The following is a 17,148-nucleotide window of genomic DNA, read 5'->3' on the forward strand; positions in this document are numbered from 1 at the left end:
TAATGTCACAAAATGTTTGATTTTACAAGACTAAACATTTGGTCACTAATACTTCGTCATAAAATGTCCCAATTTGGTCGCAAAAAACAAAATAATGACACTTTTAATGACTATGATATTTGGTCGCTAAAAGACATATAACTTTCTCTACAACACATTTTCGTCGCTAAAAATCAAAGTTAAATTTTGTAATCATTTAATCTCATAGCTAAAATGCACAAAATTAAATGCCATCCAATCATATTAAAAAAAATTTGACATCCACATATCAAACCCACTTTATTCCCAAACCATAATGAGTATATAGAAAGTAAATTTGACAAAAATTAAAACTAAAAGTTTCCAAATTCAGATCAAAGTAGTAACAGTTCAAATGAAGAATAGCAACAATACAATAGTTTCGACAAAGAAAATATCTAAAAAAGCATTTTCTCAACATCAATATCAGGCTTTATATCTGACAGGCTTGACACAAGAGGCTTCAAGCCGTACTTAGGTGTGACACCCTTTGGACATCCCTGCAACCCAAAATTCAAAAAAAAAGAATCAAATAATAAGAATCAACACAACATAACCTCATTAAATAATCAATAGTCATTCATAATCAAATAAGTTACAAATAATGAAAAAACACGTTATCTCAGTGTACTTGAAGTATTAGTGAGCTATAATAAGAATCAACACAACAAGAAAGTGAGTCACCTAGAATCATATGGCCCCAAAGCGGGGGTGGTTACTATGCTACTGTATGATGATAACAAAATATGGGATTATATGTATGTTTACAGATTTATATAAATTAAACTGAGGGATGCTAGTTTTCATTTCAAGGCTGTGGGCTGTTCTAATTTCATTTTTGGACCCCCCCTAAAAAAATGATTTAAAATTTAAAAAAACAATTAAAAAGTGTTAAGCACTTGCAATGTGTCTGCCATGAATTCTTTCAATTAGACACTTGCTAAAATTCATTAATGTCATCAAATAATTTCAAGTTTATAATAATAAGAAATCCATTAAGAATATGATAATCCCCAACTCTAGCGGGTTTCTTTCTTTACAACCAGACTATACCCTGTCCCATCATATTTCAAACCAAAGAAAGGAAATCTTCTTAAATTCGAATTGCATAGTGAGTCTTCTTTCTACTCAATTTATTCCAATAACCCAAAAGGAAAGACCGAGAAAGATTGTAGTTGAACATTGTTTCTCTTGTGATTTGTAACTTGGTTATTTCAAAACCAGGGATAGTAATCTGCTATAATATTTGAAAAATCTAGATTAGTGTTGGAAGAAGAATTCAAACTCTACTACCTAAATGTAAAAGAGTTGCGAAGTTACCGATATACCCATGAATATCAGCTTGGATACTAAGAACAACATTTGAAAGAAGGGTGTTTTTGGAAGAAAATTTTGCACTGGTTGAACTCCTCCCTTTGGACCCTTTCTCGTTAAAATAGAGACAACAATAATTATCATGATTTAAAATTTGGCAGACATAATCAAATGTTCTAAATAACAAACACACTAAATTTATAACTATGACAGATCTATCTAGAGCAAAAGGTACTCACTATGATGGTAAATCAGAAGTAAAACCTCCCCGACTAATCTGTTGCAACACCAAATCAAGCTTGGCATTGACCTCCACGCTATTAGACTCCAAGTTGTGCACTCTTGCATTCAGTTCCTCATTGATTATCCGTTGCTCTTCAAGCTCCCTTCTAGTTTCCTCATTTTCTATCTCAAGAGCAGCACGAGTACGTCAACCAGATGCTGTTGTACTAGGTTTAGGACCACGTCCTAAACCACTTATGTAGCCAGACTTACGCCCAAACACCTCAATGGAAAGCTGCTCATCAGATAGTGGGCCAGATCCATCTTCTATAGCTTCATTCTCCCGCTCTTTAAGTTTTTTCTACAATTGCTCATGAAATTAAATACAGTCATTTTATATCTACATTGTAACAGCGCAACTGAAGACATTGATTTTCCTATTTACTTATCCTAGAGAGAACATAATAACTGGTAGAGAAAGCACCATAATCTAGTAGCAGGTCTAATATTCTAACTGGATTTTCTAACTGTAAAGTACCATTTCCCAAAAGCTGAATTTTCTAACTTTAAAGTATTAACAGGTCTAATATTCTCTTCAAACATGCGTTTTTAGATGCCATGCCATCCTTGTTTCTAGGTACCAGACAACCTACAAAAGCATATCAATCATAAGTTTTATTATTCATGCTTAGCAAACATTAATAGTGTCTGATTTAACCATAAGAAATGCTTAGGAATTAATAGTGTCTGATTTAACCATATGAAATGCTGGCCAATGAGGTGGAGAAATCAGTTTTTGTTGTGTTTGATCTCAAGGATCTTAACAAACATTTAAGAACTCTGTTGCAATCTTCTTTCTGCTGAAGCCAGTTCTGTAATAAAGCAATATAAAATATAATCTGAACACAAGTGCGAGTAATTGAAACAGTCACTAGTGAGGTTTCAAATCTTGTCAACTCCCTTTGTCATCCCAAAAGATAAGAAAATATATAGTTTGTACAAAAAAGAAACGAAAGAAAAAGAAAAAAAAACAAAAACAAAAACAAAGTATGGTTAAACTAACATATGGGAAGGGATTATGTTATTCTTCAATGCAATTGTTTTGGACAAGAACAAGGAACAGATTATGACTGCAAATATTCACTAGATCAAGCATGACATAGTTTATGGTCTCAAGACCAAGTTGGACCAAGATGGATTATTAGGTCAGTGCCTATACAGTTAAAGCTCCTACCAAACCTTAGCCTTGCAACAACAATGTTGCAAATATTCAAATCATACCATTTTGTCTCATAAACTTTCACTCCAATATTTCCAAACTTAAAAACAGGTGATCTAGTCCTAATCATTTACATTCATAATCATTTACATTGTTCGTTTTTAGTGCTAAAGATTCACAACACATGAGCCTTAGACAAGTAATCATTAACAGGAAAACACTTATATTTAACATTAGAAAATTCTTACATGTCTAATTTCAGCTTCATTATGGACCCATGCTTGCCTTTTCTGACTAAAGTGTGTCTTGTGATACAAATCAACAAGTCCAAGCTCCTTTCCATCCTTGTCTCGCTGTCAAAACCTTTATAGTTAGTATCCTATGGAGTACATACATCACCAAATAAAAGAAATAAAAAAAGTGCCATGTAGACCCTATGATTTAAAGGTCAGTTGTTTACCTCATCATATTGCACCTTTCTAAATGCCTTTGAGCCAGCTGTATGGAGGACTTTAAGCTCAAACCGATTTTCCTTGTTTTTCTGACATTTCTCCTGGATGAAGTGTAAAAATATATTCAGAAGAAATCGAGTCCATGTGCCCAAATGCTTAGTAACAGCAGCAGCTACATGCATAGCAGCAGCCTCCGCCACAGCAGCAGCTGTAGCATCATCAGCAGCCCAGTACAAGCAGCCTACACAAGAGCTGCAGCCTCACCACAAGTGTGTGCAAGTGCATTACAAGTGTGTTCAACAATTACCTGGTACGTCTTATCATTCCATAATTGACACAGGTATCGCCACACCTCTTTTTCGATATCTTCATGTGGGTTTGCAAGGGCTGATTCCATCGTAGGGAAACTTCTAAAATGTTGGCGTAGATTAAAGCGGTAGGTCTTGTACCGGAGTTTCATCATTCCAAGGATAGAAGCAATAGCGTAAGGTTCATTACTAAAAATGAAACCTTCCTGCCATACCAATAAAATTAAACACTTCAAAACATTAAGCAACATAATTCATAAACTAAAAGGGAATATTAAACTAGACTTAAAAAAAGCTATCTTACTCGAAGGTACGCAATTAGCGTTTCTTTATCCTCAGGGCTAATAAAACTCCACTTCGGCACATTTTGTGGGGCAAATTGCCTAGTGACGATCCCCAACTCGGTGGTGAATTTATCAGACCATGGTCCCAATGGATTCCCAGTAATCCTACAAATTTCAACATCCAATCGCTTCCCTTGACTTTTTATCTTGAGTAATGCAAGGCTTCGTGACTTCCCATGTCCTTTCTTACGCTTTGTTGTATCTATTAAAAACAACATATAGAAAAAACACATCAATGTCCAACATATGCATTGGATGAAAAGAATAAACAACCAACCGAAAAAGAATATAAAACTAAAATATTTACAAACCTACCAGCAATACAACAATCCGTGCTAGAAGTATCCAAGTATGAGGCTTGTGATGTAACTTCATGCATAGATGTCGATGCTGATGCAGCTGCAGATGTTGATGCAGATGTTGTTGGGGGCACAAACTTTGACGTAAATGAAGGAATTGACTGAATAGATGTGGATGCAAAAGATGTAGTTGCTAATTTGTTGGGCACATAGCCTCCCTGTCCTCTACCTCTAAAAATCAATAACAAGAACAATAAAATGGTTTCAACTGTCTTACATAGAAATGTCTAGTGTATCTATATGATGATCTTCGTAGGTTTAGTAATATAAAATGGTTTCAGCTGTCTTACATAGAAATGAAGTTTTTGAACAATTCTATTTATGAATACTTTTCAGCTATCACATGTGGGTCCACTTTCATTGTAAGTAAGTGATAAAAAATATTATAAAAAAAAATGTGGCTGTAACAAGGCTCTTCAAATTTATTTTGAATGTAATGTGAGTTGCATTTAGAATAAATTTAATTTATACATTTTAAAATTATGAATACTTTTCAAATGAAAATTCTGAATACATAACATTACTTTACTATATCAAATTCCAAATGAAATACAAAGGCCAGGTATGTGCAGGAAATTAGGGTTGCAAAGCCACTTCAGCTGTCTTTTTTTTTTTGTCATACCTTTCTTGGCGAAGTTTTTCTGCCATAGGATCCAGTGGCACTTCCTTCACTACTTCAAGAATTTTTCCCTTCTGTACACTCGCTTTTGCATTTGTCTTCTTGAGGACCTTTTCTGCAGTAGCTGCAGGTGCAGGTGCCTGAACATATCACATGAAAAACAACAAAAGCCAAGTGAGGATAATAAATAACAAAACAGCAACAAATAATACATACAATGCCATTACAATTCATATGAATTCTGAAATGCTGAAAACAACAGATCCATTTATTTTCTTAGGTCATCAACTGTTGTTGGCTACAAGTACGTCTTCCAATTGGCCTTTATTGATAGTACCTTTGCAGCAACAGATTCCGTTGCACGCTTCCTCCATAGATCAGCTTTCCGAGTTTCAAATTCCTCTCTACTCATGATGGGGGGTCCAGGATTGATGCCCATCCTAAAATCCGCAAGATCCCTAAAATCCGCAAGAAAATTAGTCAAATTGTTTTGAAAAAGGATAACATTACATTAAAGGCTGAATAGATGATAAAAAAAATGTAAAGCCCATTTCATTGCTGATAGTCAAATGATCATACATCATAACAATTATTGAACCATAAAAGCTTCAAATGATTCATAAACATAGAACTTGGTTAAAGACTCTTCTAATACAACTAAAAACTTTTGGAGTACACTATCAGCCGCAAAGAGCAAATGGATTTGGTACTCATGAACAAGCATAGAGAATCCAATTCACAAACAGAACTATGTAGACCACCATCTAAGATTTTAAAAAATAAATAAACAAATAAGAGAAAAAAAATTTAACAAAATAGTATCTTTTCTCAAGCTTTTCCATCTTAAAGGACAAATATGATAACGTTGGAAACAAGACAAAGTATTAAAATGAAATAAGCAACAAAACAAAGCACACTTTTTTTGACAAGAAAACTTGAAATGGAAATAAGCAATAGCAATTATAAATCTTACATGATGTTAAAATGGAAATCATTTGGAAACAAGACAAAATATTCATCGATAGATATAATCTTCATCAATTTCATCTTCCGGATCACTATCATCATCAATCATATCATCATCAACTTGATCATCCATGTTAGTGTCATCATCATCCGCATTATTATCATTAATGAGCACTTCATCATCAACTTCAAGTTCCTCCTCGTGAAATTCGCCAGTAATGTCAACACATATCATTTCCATGACTTCTTTGCATAATTCTATGGGTTGATCATCAATCTGCACCACATCCCCAAGTCCATACGACTCAAATTGTTGGTATGGTTCATCTTTGTCTTTGTCTTCCTCTTCCGCTTCCTCTTCATCCTCTTTCACTAAGATGTCATAAATAGCCCGTGGTAATACTCTTTGTACAACTCGATAATTATTGCCCCACTTTGTATCTTTCAAATAAAACACTTGTTCCGCTTGGCATGCTAACACAAATGGTTCATCTTTGTACCAAGTCTTCGTAACATTTACACTAATGTAGTTAAACTCATCAACTTTTATTCCAATTTTTTCGTTACCAACATCCCACCAATTACACTTAAAAAGAAACACACTATTCCCACCTAGATATTTCAACTCAATTATCTCTCTAATAACACCATAAAAATCAATAGGTTTCCCTTTATGATCTCCCTTCACAACCACGCCACTATTTTGAGTTTTTCGGTACATGTCACAATCTTGAGTGCGAAACCGAATCCCGTTGATGATACAACCATTGTAGCGTGTCACTCGGTAATCAGGACCTCGAGCTAAGTTCATAAGTTGATTGGAAGCATCCATTGTCCCTTCAACTTGCAGCTTTGTGACCTAATTCCATTGTTAATATGAAATGCATTAGCATACACTTAAATTCATTATTTCAATACACAAATAATGTTCAAAAATTATAACTCTTACGTATTTTAGAAGCCATGTATGGAACTCTGATTCTAGCCTCTCTTGCATATTTGTCAAACCTTGTCCTTCAAGTTCATCCATGTATTGCCTATAAATTATAACAACATTATTCGACACAAATGGTTGTGAAAATAATATAATTCAAAAGGTAAAATATTCTAGTGAATAGAATCATATGGTAGCTTACTTACAGCATATATGGTCGAACTTCATCACAATTATTCAACACGTACCATCGAACTTTTTTCAAATCTGCTAAATTCAACACATCATTAATTGCAGCTCCTAATCCACGAACTTTTTGCCTAAATACAAACAAGTTTCCATCTTGTGCTGCCTCAATAGGCCCATCATAGTTTCATTCAGGTCTATTAAATCTTGTCTCACCTTCATGGAAGTACATCGAGCAAAAAGTGAGAGCCTCATTGTCAATGTAACCTTCAGCAATAGATCCTTCTGGACGAGCTTTGTTGCGCACATAACCCTTAAGAATATGCATGTACCTTTCAAATCCATACATCCACCGGTATTGCACCGGTCCTGCAAGGATTGCTTCACTTGATAAGTGAATGGATAAATGAATCATAATATCAAAAAAAGATGGTGGAAATATCTTCTCGAGCTTGCACAAAATTAAAACAATATCTTTCTCAAGTTGTTCTAAGACATCAACCCTCAATGTCTTTGACGATAACTCCTTAAAGAACAAGCTAAACTCAATTAATGCCTTGCTCACATCCTTTTTCAAACATCCACGTAGAGTAATAGGAAGCAATCTTTGCAAGATAACATGGCAATCATGGCTTTTCAACCCCGTAATTCGACAGTCACTAGTGTTCACACAATGTGATATGTTTGATGCATAGCCATCTGGCAATTTAATTGAACTCAAGAATTCACAAAAGTTCCTCTTTTCAGTTGGAGACAACATGAAGCAAGCAGGAGGTAGGAATGTTTGGCCATGTACTTCCCTTGGATGTAATTCAGGCCTTATACCCATATCCATTAGATCAAGACGAGCCTTGTATGTGTCCTTGGTTTTTCCATCAATGTTCATCAATGTTCCTAGAACACTATCACATACATTTTTTTCAATGTGCATAACATCAAGGTTGTGACGAACTTTGAGGGTTTTCCAATAAGGTAAATCAAAGAAAATGCTCCTCCTTGTCCAATTTAAATATTGAGGAGAACGTTTTTGCTTCTTCCCACGGTGATCTATTTTCCCAAATAATGATGGGTCTATATGCCCCAATTGACCCAATACCTCCTCTCCTGACAACAACTTAGGTTCTAACCTAAGCTCTGGCTCACCATTGAATGACTTGCTTGTTCGCAAAAAATGATCATGAGGCAAAAAACGACGATGTCCCATGTAACAAGTTTTTCTACAATGATGCAAGTATTGGTGAGATGCATTCTCATTGCATGACGGACAAGCCAATTTGCCTTTGGTGCTCCAACCGGATAAATTACCATACGCAGGAAAGTCATTGATAGTCCATAATAATGCCGCGCGCAATTGAAAATTAGAGCCACTTGATGCATCGTAGGTCTCTACCCCTACCTCCCATAACTCATTTAGCTCATCTATTAGCGGTCGTAAAAACACATCAACGTCAAATCCAGGAGCTCTACGCCCAGGAATAAGCAAAGGCATCATAAAAAATGGATCTTTCATGCATTTCCAGGGTGGCAAATTGTACGGGACAATAAAAACTGGCCATATGCTATATGAGGTACTCATATTCCCAAATGGATTGAAGCCGTCACTTGCTAATCTGAGCCTAACATTTCGAGGATCTTTGGCGAATGACTCATGCTTTTTGTCAAAGTCTTTCCATGCTTCAGAGTCCGCCGGATGGCGCATTACATTTTTCTCCTCTACACGTTTATCTTTGTGCCACCTCATATCAGTAGCTATCTTCCTTGATATAAATAACCTTTGTAGCCTTGGTTTTAAAGGAAAGTACCGCAAAACCTTGTGAGGGATCTTTTTACCTTTACCTTCACCTTTATGAAATTTGTATCTAGGCTCCATGCAAGTAGGGCATTTATCTTCATTTTCATACTCCTTCCAAAAAAGTACACAATCGTTCTTGCATACATGTATTTTTTGATAATCAAGGCCCAAATCTCGAAGTATTTGTTTAACTTCATTGTCTGAGCATGGAAGTGTTTCACCGATGGGAAGTGCATCCTTCAACAGTTGTAGCATCATCGTGAGTGATTTGTTGCTCCATTTATTGAGCACCTTTATATGTAGCAGCTTAACAATGAATGATAATTTGGAATATCGCTGGCAATTCGGATACAATTCTTGTTCTGCATCTCTCATTAATCTTGCAAATGTATTTCCTTTACTACCATGAGCACCAGACAAGTCAGGATTACGACTACTAGATGCTTCCCCAGTATAAGCATATGTGGATGGCCCACTATGTATGTCATGGACAATTTCTCGCACCTCAGTATTGGGAGAATTTGATTTCTCTGTCACATCATTGAAATATTCGTCATTTTCATTTTCCGAGGGATCACTATCATTCAACTCAAAATCTTCCCCATGATACACCCACCTAGTGTAAGTTGTGACAACCCCATATGCAAACAAATGAATTTCAACTTCATCTATGGTTTTTTGGATACGGTTGTTGCATCTATTACACGGACACCAAATCTTACTCGTCCCTGATTTCATATGATCACGAGCAAATATGATAAATTCTTTTACCCCATCAATGTATTGATGTAACCTTCTATTATGAAGTTGCATCCAACTCCTATCCATCCCGAAATCCCTATTACAGAGTACACAAAGACATTATCCTTCAATTCCAATATCTTGTTACTTTCTATATGTGGTCTTAAATGAGGAACACAACTAAATTCTTGAAGACGTTTCACTAATATGTATATCTACTTTTGACTACGTGATTCATATCTATGTTTTGACAAACAAAAATTCAGGGATGTATTGCCAAGGCACACCACATAAAACAAAAGCAAAAGCAAAACATCAGGACACATAATAACATTGATAACAATCATATCCTCACTTTAAAAAATAAATAAATAAATAATCGCAATGTTAAGTTAAATAAGGTCATAAATCAAATAAGGTCAAACCCTATAAAGAGAAGAAAGGTTTGGCAATGCTAAGTTCAAGTGTAATGGCTATAGCATACCAAATGGCTTTCTATAGGAGGCTGGTGATTATGGCAGTAAAATCCAACAAGTAAAGAAAGAAAAACAAAACATAAATTGCAAACATGCATACATACACTAGAAACAAGTAGAGAAAGAAAAACATAACATAAAGCTGAAGGAGAAGATCAAGAGCGCTTTTGGGAGCTGTGATTTGGGTGTGCTGGGCAAAACGTGCTTAAGATCTCGGACAATACCATTTCGGCTAGTTGGGATTGAAGATGTTGAATCTAAGCGTGTTTTGATTGAATTGCCTGGAGTTTTAAGGGATAAGAAGCAACAGGAGGAGATTCAGACGAATTCTGGGTGTTTTGATTAATTAGGTTTAAAAACCTCATAACTACAAAAGTTTCTTCCTCTCTAAACATTATTTAATACTTTCATATATACCATGGTATTATATTTTTGACTAATAAAAATCTGTGTTTTGTTAAATATTTTTGGTTGGTTGATTTTTTTCTGCATAAACAATACCCAAAAAAAAAAAAAAAAAAAAACATAACCACCCTTCCAAAAAATAAATAAATAAAAAAAGTAACTAAAAAAATTATAAAAAAAAAAGCTAAAAAAATATTTAATTTTTTGACACGTCCCTACATATAACCAAACACAGCCCAACAAATAAAATAAAAGAAAAAAATAACAACCAAACCAACACAACCCGACAAATAGAAAAGAAAAAAAAAAGTGATTGATTTGATGTGTATGAGAGAGAGAGTGATTTTGAAAAATAGATAACCAAACAAAATTTTGAGATTTTTTTTGAAAAAATTTGTTTTGTTTGATTACTCTTAAAAATTTGTTTGTAGAGAATTTTTCCCAAAACTTTTTCTGAAAAATAAACCAAACAAGCCCTATGGATAAAATTAAATAAGAAAATGAAAGACTAACTATCCAACTCTCTTAGTGTTTCATGTTACTTTATCAAAGTCTATCAGTAAGTTTTCATACAGCCTTTATGTTTGATTCCAAATTATCTGCCAAATCTTGATATTTTTTTACCATACTTCTCTTTTCTTTTCTGCTTTCCATTCCCTACAAGTCACTTCCATTTTGGAACTTTGGTTCACACATGAACCAAGGTTTGAAACCTATACTTTCTAGGCTTGAAATCATATAAGCTTTACGTGTACTTTACATTGTAATTTATTGTATATGTTGTTATATTCTTTTCAATCTCTCTTTTTTATTTCTAAATTCATGTTCATTGGCTCTTAATCTCCGTACATTTTCGTTATTGTTCTTCTTTGTCACTACGGTTGTGCTTATTTTTGCTACTTTTGTGATCACTGTGAACTTTTCTCCTATCAGTCCCTTCATTTCAACTAGATTATAATGTCATTACTTTGTTAATTTCAAAACATTTATCACATTATTGGAGGTAGACCCCATTTTGTCCTTGGAATGATTAATCAAAATTCCACACAAGGATGAGAAAAGTCCATGAAAGGCAGATTGAGGAAATTCCAACAATGCTCCTATTCAATTATATGTACCAAGTTCAGAATCACAAAAATAAAGATCTTTTCTAGTTCAAAGCAAAGTTGAAAATGTGAAATCACTAGTAATTTTCAAGACGATTGTGCTCTCTCCACACTGACTAGAAATACAACTTGAGTAATTTTTAAGCTTCAATGATATTTCATGTTATATTAGAGTTTGGCATTACTTTTATTTATTTATTTATTTGGGGAAATCAGATCCTTGTCAAGGATCTTCACCTCTCCCCGAAGATGTTCCAGCTAACACAGAACCGGGAACATATATGGCCTAGTTCTTTTAACAAACCTGAGTTAAATTAAAATTTCACATCAAGAGGATTGAGAAATACCTAAAATTAAAATTCACATCAAAATGATGAAATAAACAAAAATCAAACAGAATGAGTTAAATGAATTTTATTAATTCGACATTAAAACTAATTTTTGGCTACACTCCGTATTAAAAACTCAATACTACTTGAAGGATCGAGAAATACCTTGATAGAGAGTGAATTAACCAATCGATGTCTTCAAAGTAGCAGAAATCTGCAAAAAATGAAGAAGAATGTGAAGAATCAACCTATAGAAAAACTGCATCCATGACAATGTGCAGGCCAATCGAACAAAAATGTGAACTACTTATTGTGTTCTTCATAGATCTACAATATATATATATATATATATACATATGTATATGTATAGGCAGAGATATATATATATAGAGAGAGAGAGAGAGAGACGCACCAAATCTACAGAAAATGTGAAGAACAAGGTAGATCTACTGAAGATTGTAGATCTCAAACTGATCTGCAATGGAGCTCAAGATGGACAGAGCGAAGACCTACAATGAAGCTTGCGATGGAGCTTGACAAATAGAGAGAGAAGTTTTTGCACATCGTGAAGCCTGGGTACGGTTTTCAGTGTGTATTTGCATCAGGTGAGGTTTTGTAATTTTCATTATTTGGTCCCTAAAAAATGCCAATAATATGTGTTGACCACCAAAATTATTGGTCTCAAAAAGTTACACAGCGTAAATTATCATATTAGTTGCATCAGGTGAGTCATTTTGATAGTTTTATGAGTAAATTATCACAAGTTTAGTTTTGTCTCTAAAAGATTATTTTTAGGGACTAAATTTAATTAGTCCTTAAATATTAGTTGCTAAAAGACTAATTTCTTGTAGTTTCACTACCACCACTACTATCAATGCTACTACTACTGCTACCACCACCACCATGCCACCACTGCCACTGCCACTGTCACTACCATACCACCACCACTGTCATCACTACTACTGCTACTACCATCACAACTACCACCATCTTGCCATGCCACCACTACCACTACCACCCCACGACCACCATCACTACCCCCACTACCACCACCACCACTACTGTTACCATCATGCCACCACCACCACCACCACCACCATTATTACTGCTACTACTTTTATCACAAATGTTATCATTGCCAAAAGTATTATTATAATTTTACTACTACTATTACTACCGCTACAACTACCACCAGCGCCGCCGCCGCCGTTGCCGCTGCTGCTGCCGCTGCCATCATGCCATCATCATCACTACTACCACCACAATCATAATATAAAAATTAAAATATATCATTTAAAAATAAAAAATTTTAAAATTAATCTTATGCATATCAAATAATTTATTTTTAATTCAATACTTAATTTTTTATCAAACAACTTTTCAGTATAAAAAATTCAGTATTCAGTTTTCAATACTTAATTTTTGATTTTCAGTTTTTAGTTTTATCAAACACGACAATACTTAAACTCGTATTAATAATCTTATTATAAATATACATGTCTAAACATCATTAGATATTTAAATATGATTACTTTTTTAAACAACCAATCATATTTTACCATTCGTATTTTTAATAAGATTGTTATGTAAGTAGGAGGAGGAGGAGCACGCAGTTTAACTCGTTGGGCCCACCACGATTTTGATGATCTGAATGGTTTATTTTATCATACATTTCGTGTATTTCGTTCACAAATAAAATTTAAATCGATCCGATAACTGTAACTTGTTCAATTTATTGCATTTGTAATAAAAAAAAATGTATGTTCTATTTTTTAAAACACAATTGTCGTCTATTTTTTTAGTGAAAATGTGATAAATTACACAAAATTTGGACTGGAGGGTGCGTTTAGGGCTCGTGGGGCCCATCACAGGTTTCGTTTTAATAATTTGAACTGTTTATTTTGTTGTGTCCTTCGTGTACTTCATTCACAAAAAAAATTAAAATGATCTGAAAACTATAACTTGTTCAATTTTCTGTATTTTTTCACTAAAAAAAATAAATTAATGGCAATTGTATTTTAGAAAATAAATCATATATTTTTTTTTATTACAAATATAATAAATTGAAAAAGTTACTGTCATTCTTCTATAAACTTCATACTAATGTTGTCTCAAAGATAGTTTTATAAAATTTGAAAATAATATTGAAGGTTTTCACCTGAAATGAAGGGATGGGAAGAAATAATTTTATTCTTTATAAAAATTATATATATATATATATATTATTTGTTGTTTGCTGGAGCATTCCATATCTATCTATATAAGAGGCTCTTTGGCTTGTACTTTTACGATTTCTTCCCAGTGTACTGATTTTGTGTATCATAGAATAAACAAGCGTGATACAAACACAACACTATAGGCCAATGTAATTATCATTGAAGACATGATAATTAAATTACAATATATAAATATGATCATTATAATATTATTAGTAGCGAAAATCAAATAGTATTTCGGAAAGTGAAAATTTAATTAAAATACTTAATGTTGTTCAAATATTATTATTTAGACTATTACCTATGAAATGACATCTTATACTTTTAAAATACGAATCGCACTTTGTAATTTCGAAAAGTACATATCGCCCTTTCAGGTTTCTAATAGTATAACAAATGACATATATTATTAATAAATTATCAAGTCAATAAGTAGTTTTCAAAGATATCACAAATATATTTCTATTAATGAACAACAAAAATATGAAAAATAAAAAAATTGGAAAACAAACGAAAGTGATTCTTGTTTATAATTTTGACATCTTACCTTGGTTATTAAAATATCCGGTTTTGGTTGGTAGCTCGAAATTTAGGGGCCCGAATGCCCCTAAATTTCCATATAAGGCAACAAAAAAAAAACAAGGCAAAAAAAAAAAAGAAAAAAAAAACAAACTTATCCAGAAAAGGAAATTAGGGCCATTAGGGCCACTGTTTTTAGGGCCACAATTCATTTTCCTAAAATATCCTGCATAATATTACGGTTCTGAAAATCTAATCTAAACAAAAAGAAAGTGTATAAAAATCCTGCGATCTTTTTAGATGTAACACCAATCTATGTTTTAAAAATTTATGTTGTTTCCTCTATTTAGATTTGAACGGCTGCATACAACTTTAAGATTGAACCAAAATTATTCACAGCAATTTGTTCTATGATGGACAATTATAAACATTACGTATGTCCCTACAGAAAGCAAACACGAGAAATAAGAAAGAGTAATTATTTTTTGTTCTGCAATCATTGTTAATGTAAAAAATAGGGAGATGGTGCTTCTTCCTCTTCTTCTTCTTCTTCTTCTTTTTTTTTTTTTTTTTTGTGGATAAGAAGGGAGACGGTTTAAATATATATATATATATATATAGGACTCATGAAAGCAGATACATAATTTTTGAGTGTTTAACTCAAAAAAAAAAAAAAAGAGCTAGTTGGTTTATATAGGATTCTTTATAACATTTAAAAAACATAATAGATTTGAGAGAATAAAATTAATATTTAAACAAAATTAGATTACATGGCAGACTTTACACACGTTTAAAATAGTAGTAGATTTATAATGCTGAAATATACTTTGGGATTAATTTTTTTAAACTAAAATTTTGTATCTATTTTTAGTATTTTTAGTATATGATGTTGATAATTTTAGTGAATTTTTTATTTTTATTTTTATAAACTATGTATAAATGTTAAAATATAAATCTGATCTTTTTAAAAATTAATACCGTTGAGATGATATGGACGATACTTTTAAAACAACAAAAATATTAAGGATATTTAAGAAAAAATATAAGATAAAAATTTAAAACAAATAAAAGTTGCATTATTTCGAAATATTTGAATAATTAAAAACGTGATGTATGGCTAAAGTTGGTACAAAAAATTTACTTTTGACAATTTAAATTTAAAAAATATATTTTTTGATTTAAAAAAAAAAGTAATTTTAAGATTTAAAAAATATCTTTTTTTTGGTTTGTTTGCATCAAACTTATTTACAGTTTAAAAACAATAATTTTGAAAACGTAACCAGATATTGATCATTATTGTTAAAATCTTAAAACTGAAAAATAATATTTTTGTTTAAGTAATTTAAATAGTTTATATTCATATATGTTTGCAAGTAGATTATCTAGGTACCGTAATAAAATAAAGGTAAATGCTAAAAAATATCTGGTGAGATTATTTAATATTGAGAATATTATAAAAGTATCTTGAAAATGGGTGAAAATATTTTAAAAATATATATATTAATTTTAATAAAAAAATATATTGAATTTAGTAAAAAAATATCTTGTATTTTTTAAAAAAAATTCTTTTCTCAAGAGTATTTGCTAGTAAAACTCTCAAATAAATTATTTTTCCTTTTGCATTTTGGACTTTTTTTTGAAAGAACCTGAAAGTGAAACTCCATTTACACGATTGGTGCTGCCCATTGTTTAGCCAAAAAAGCTGTGAAGGAGGGTCATATTTTCCCCTACTCTGGTTTTCTTATGTTATGGAGAGGGATGTACCTTGTCTTTAAGGGTTATTATGATTATCAATAAAATTCTCATAGCATTTTGGCCCAAAAAAAAAAAATTTACACTGTTATTTTTAGTTTTAATTTTTTGATAGAGAAAGAAAGGAATTATATTAGGAAAAGAAAAGATACGTAGATAGAATTTTTGTATTAGGGAAATTGCAAATTAGTGCACTACAAGAAAAAGCATTTTTGGCGACTAAATTTTTAGTCGCTAAAAGTCCGTTTTTAGTCGCCGGAAGTCCATTTTTTACTTTCAACGACTAATTTTTTTAGTCGCCCCTTTTGTCGCGTATATATGGTCGCCAGAGATATTGGCGACTAAAATTTTTTTGGTCGGCAAAAAATAGCTCTTTAGCGACCAACTTTTTAGTCACCAATAAGGATTTACACTTTTCAAAATCACACATTTGGCGACTAAGATTAGTCGCCAATAGTCCATGAATTGCCGACTAAACAGTTTAGTCGCCCAAAATAAACACTTTTGGCGACTAAAATTTTCGTCGCCAAAGGTCCTTCGGGGAAAAAAAAAAAAAAAAACCAATTTCTTTGCTTTTTCTGAGATTCGAACCGCCAATACTTTTAGCAACACACTCCCTCCACTAAGCCACTTCAACATCACATGAATATATATATATATATAGTATATTGACCGGTATTCATACAAAACTATATATATAAATATAATTATTTTAATTCAATATAATTTATGTAAAAAATAAATTATTTATTAAAAAAAATTTAGGCCACTTTTGGCGACTAAATAATTTAGTCGCCAATTCTATTATTTTGGGCTACTAATTAATTTTTTGTCGCTAAAAAAATAAGTTCAAATTAAAAATAAGCACTTT

The 17,148-nt window shown here is 32.5% G+C and overlaps 2 protein-coding genes across 3 annotated transcripts; both read right to left on the minus strand.

Annotated features, from left to right (window-relative positions):
• Positions 1-243: 243 nt before the first annotated feature.
• Positions 244-12,393, minus strand: LOC114292221 (uncharacterized). Of its 2 annotated transcripts, XM_082910754.1 has the most exons (12): positions 6,962-7,101; positions 6,771-6,858; positions 5,829-6,680; positions 5,193-5,313; positions 4,859-4,995; positions 4,193-4,407; positions 3,838-4,079; positions 3,533-3,739; positions 3,234-3,326; positions 3,022-3,126; positions 1,572-1,915; positions 244-518 (listed from the first exon to the last, which is right to left on the minus strand). In XM_082910754.1, the coding sequence occupies exons 3-11, from the start codon at positions 5,921-5,923 to the stop codon at positions 1,763-1,765; spliced, it is 1,368 nt and encodes a 455-aa protein (XP_082766880.1). In that variant the 5' UTR covers positions 5,924-6,680; positions 6,771-6,858; positions 6,962-7,101; the 3' UTR covers positions 244-518; positions 1,572-1,762. The 2 variants fall into 2 exon arrangements, with proteins under 2 accessions (XP_082766880.1, XP_082766881.1); XM_082910755.1 differs by lacking the exons at positions 5,829-6,680; positions 6,771-6,858; positions 6,962-7,101 and adding exons at positions 11,956-12,004; positions 12,203-12,393.
• LOC114261174 (uncharacterized) lies at positions 5,927-9,561 on the minus strand. The gene is made up of 5 exons (XM_082910597.1): positions 7,158-9,561; positions 6,962-7,103; positions 6,771-6,858; positions 5,997-6,680; positions 5,927-5,941 (listed from the first exon to the last, which is right to left on the minus strand). The coding sequence occupies exons 1-5, from the start codon at positions 9,559-9,561 to the stop codon at positions 5,927-5,929; spliced, it is 3,333 nt and encodes a 1,110-aa protein (XP_082766723.1).
• Positions 12,394-17,148: the final 4,755 nt, after the last annotated feature.

This window comes from Camellia sinensis, unplaced genomic scaffold, assembly GCF_055761805.1.
Source record: "Camellia sinensis isolate YWXY unplaced genomic scaffold, ASM5576180v1 Unanchor1, whole genome shotgun sequence".
Taxonomy (NCBI): domain Eukaryota; kingdom Viridiplantae; phylum Streptophyta; class Magnoliopsida; order Ericales; family Theaceae; genus Camellia; species Camellia sinensis.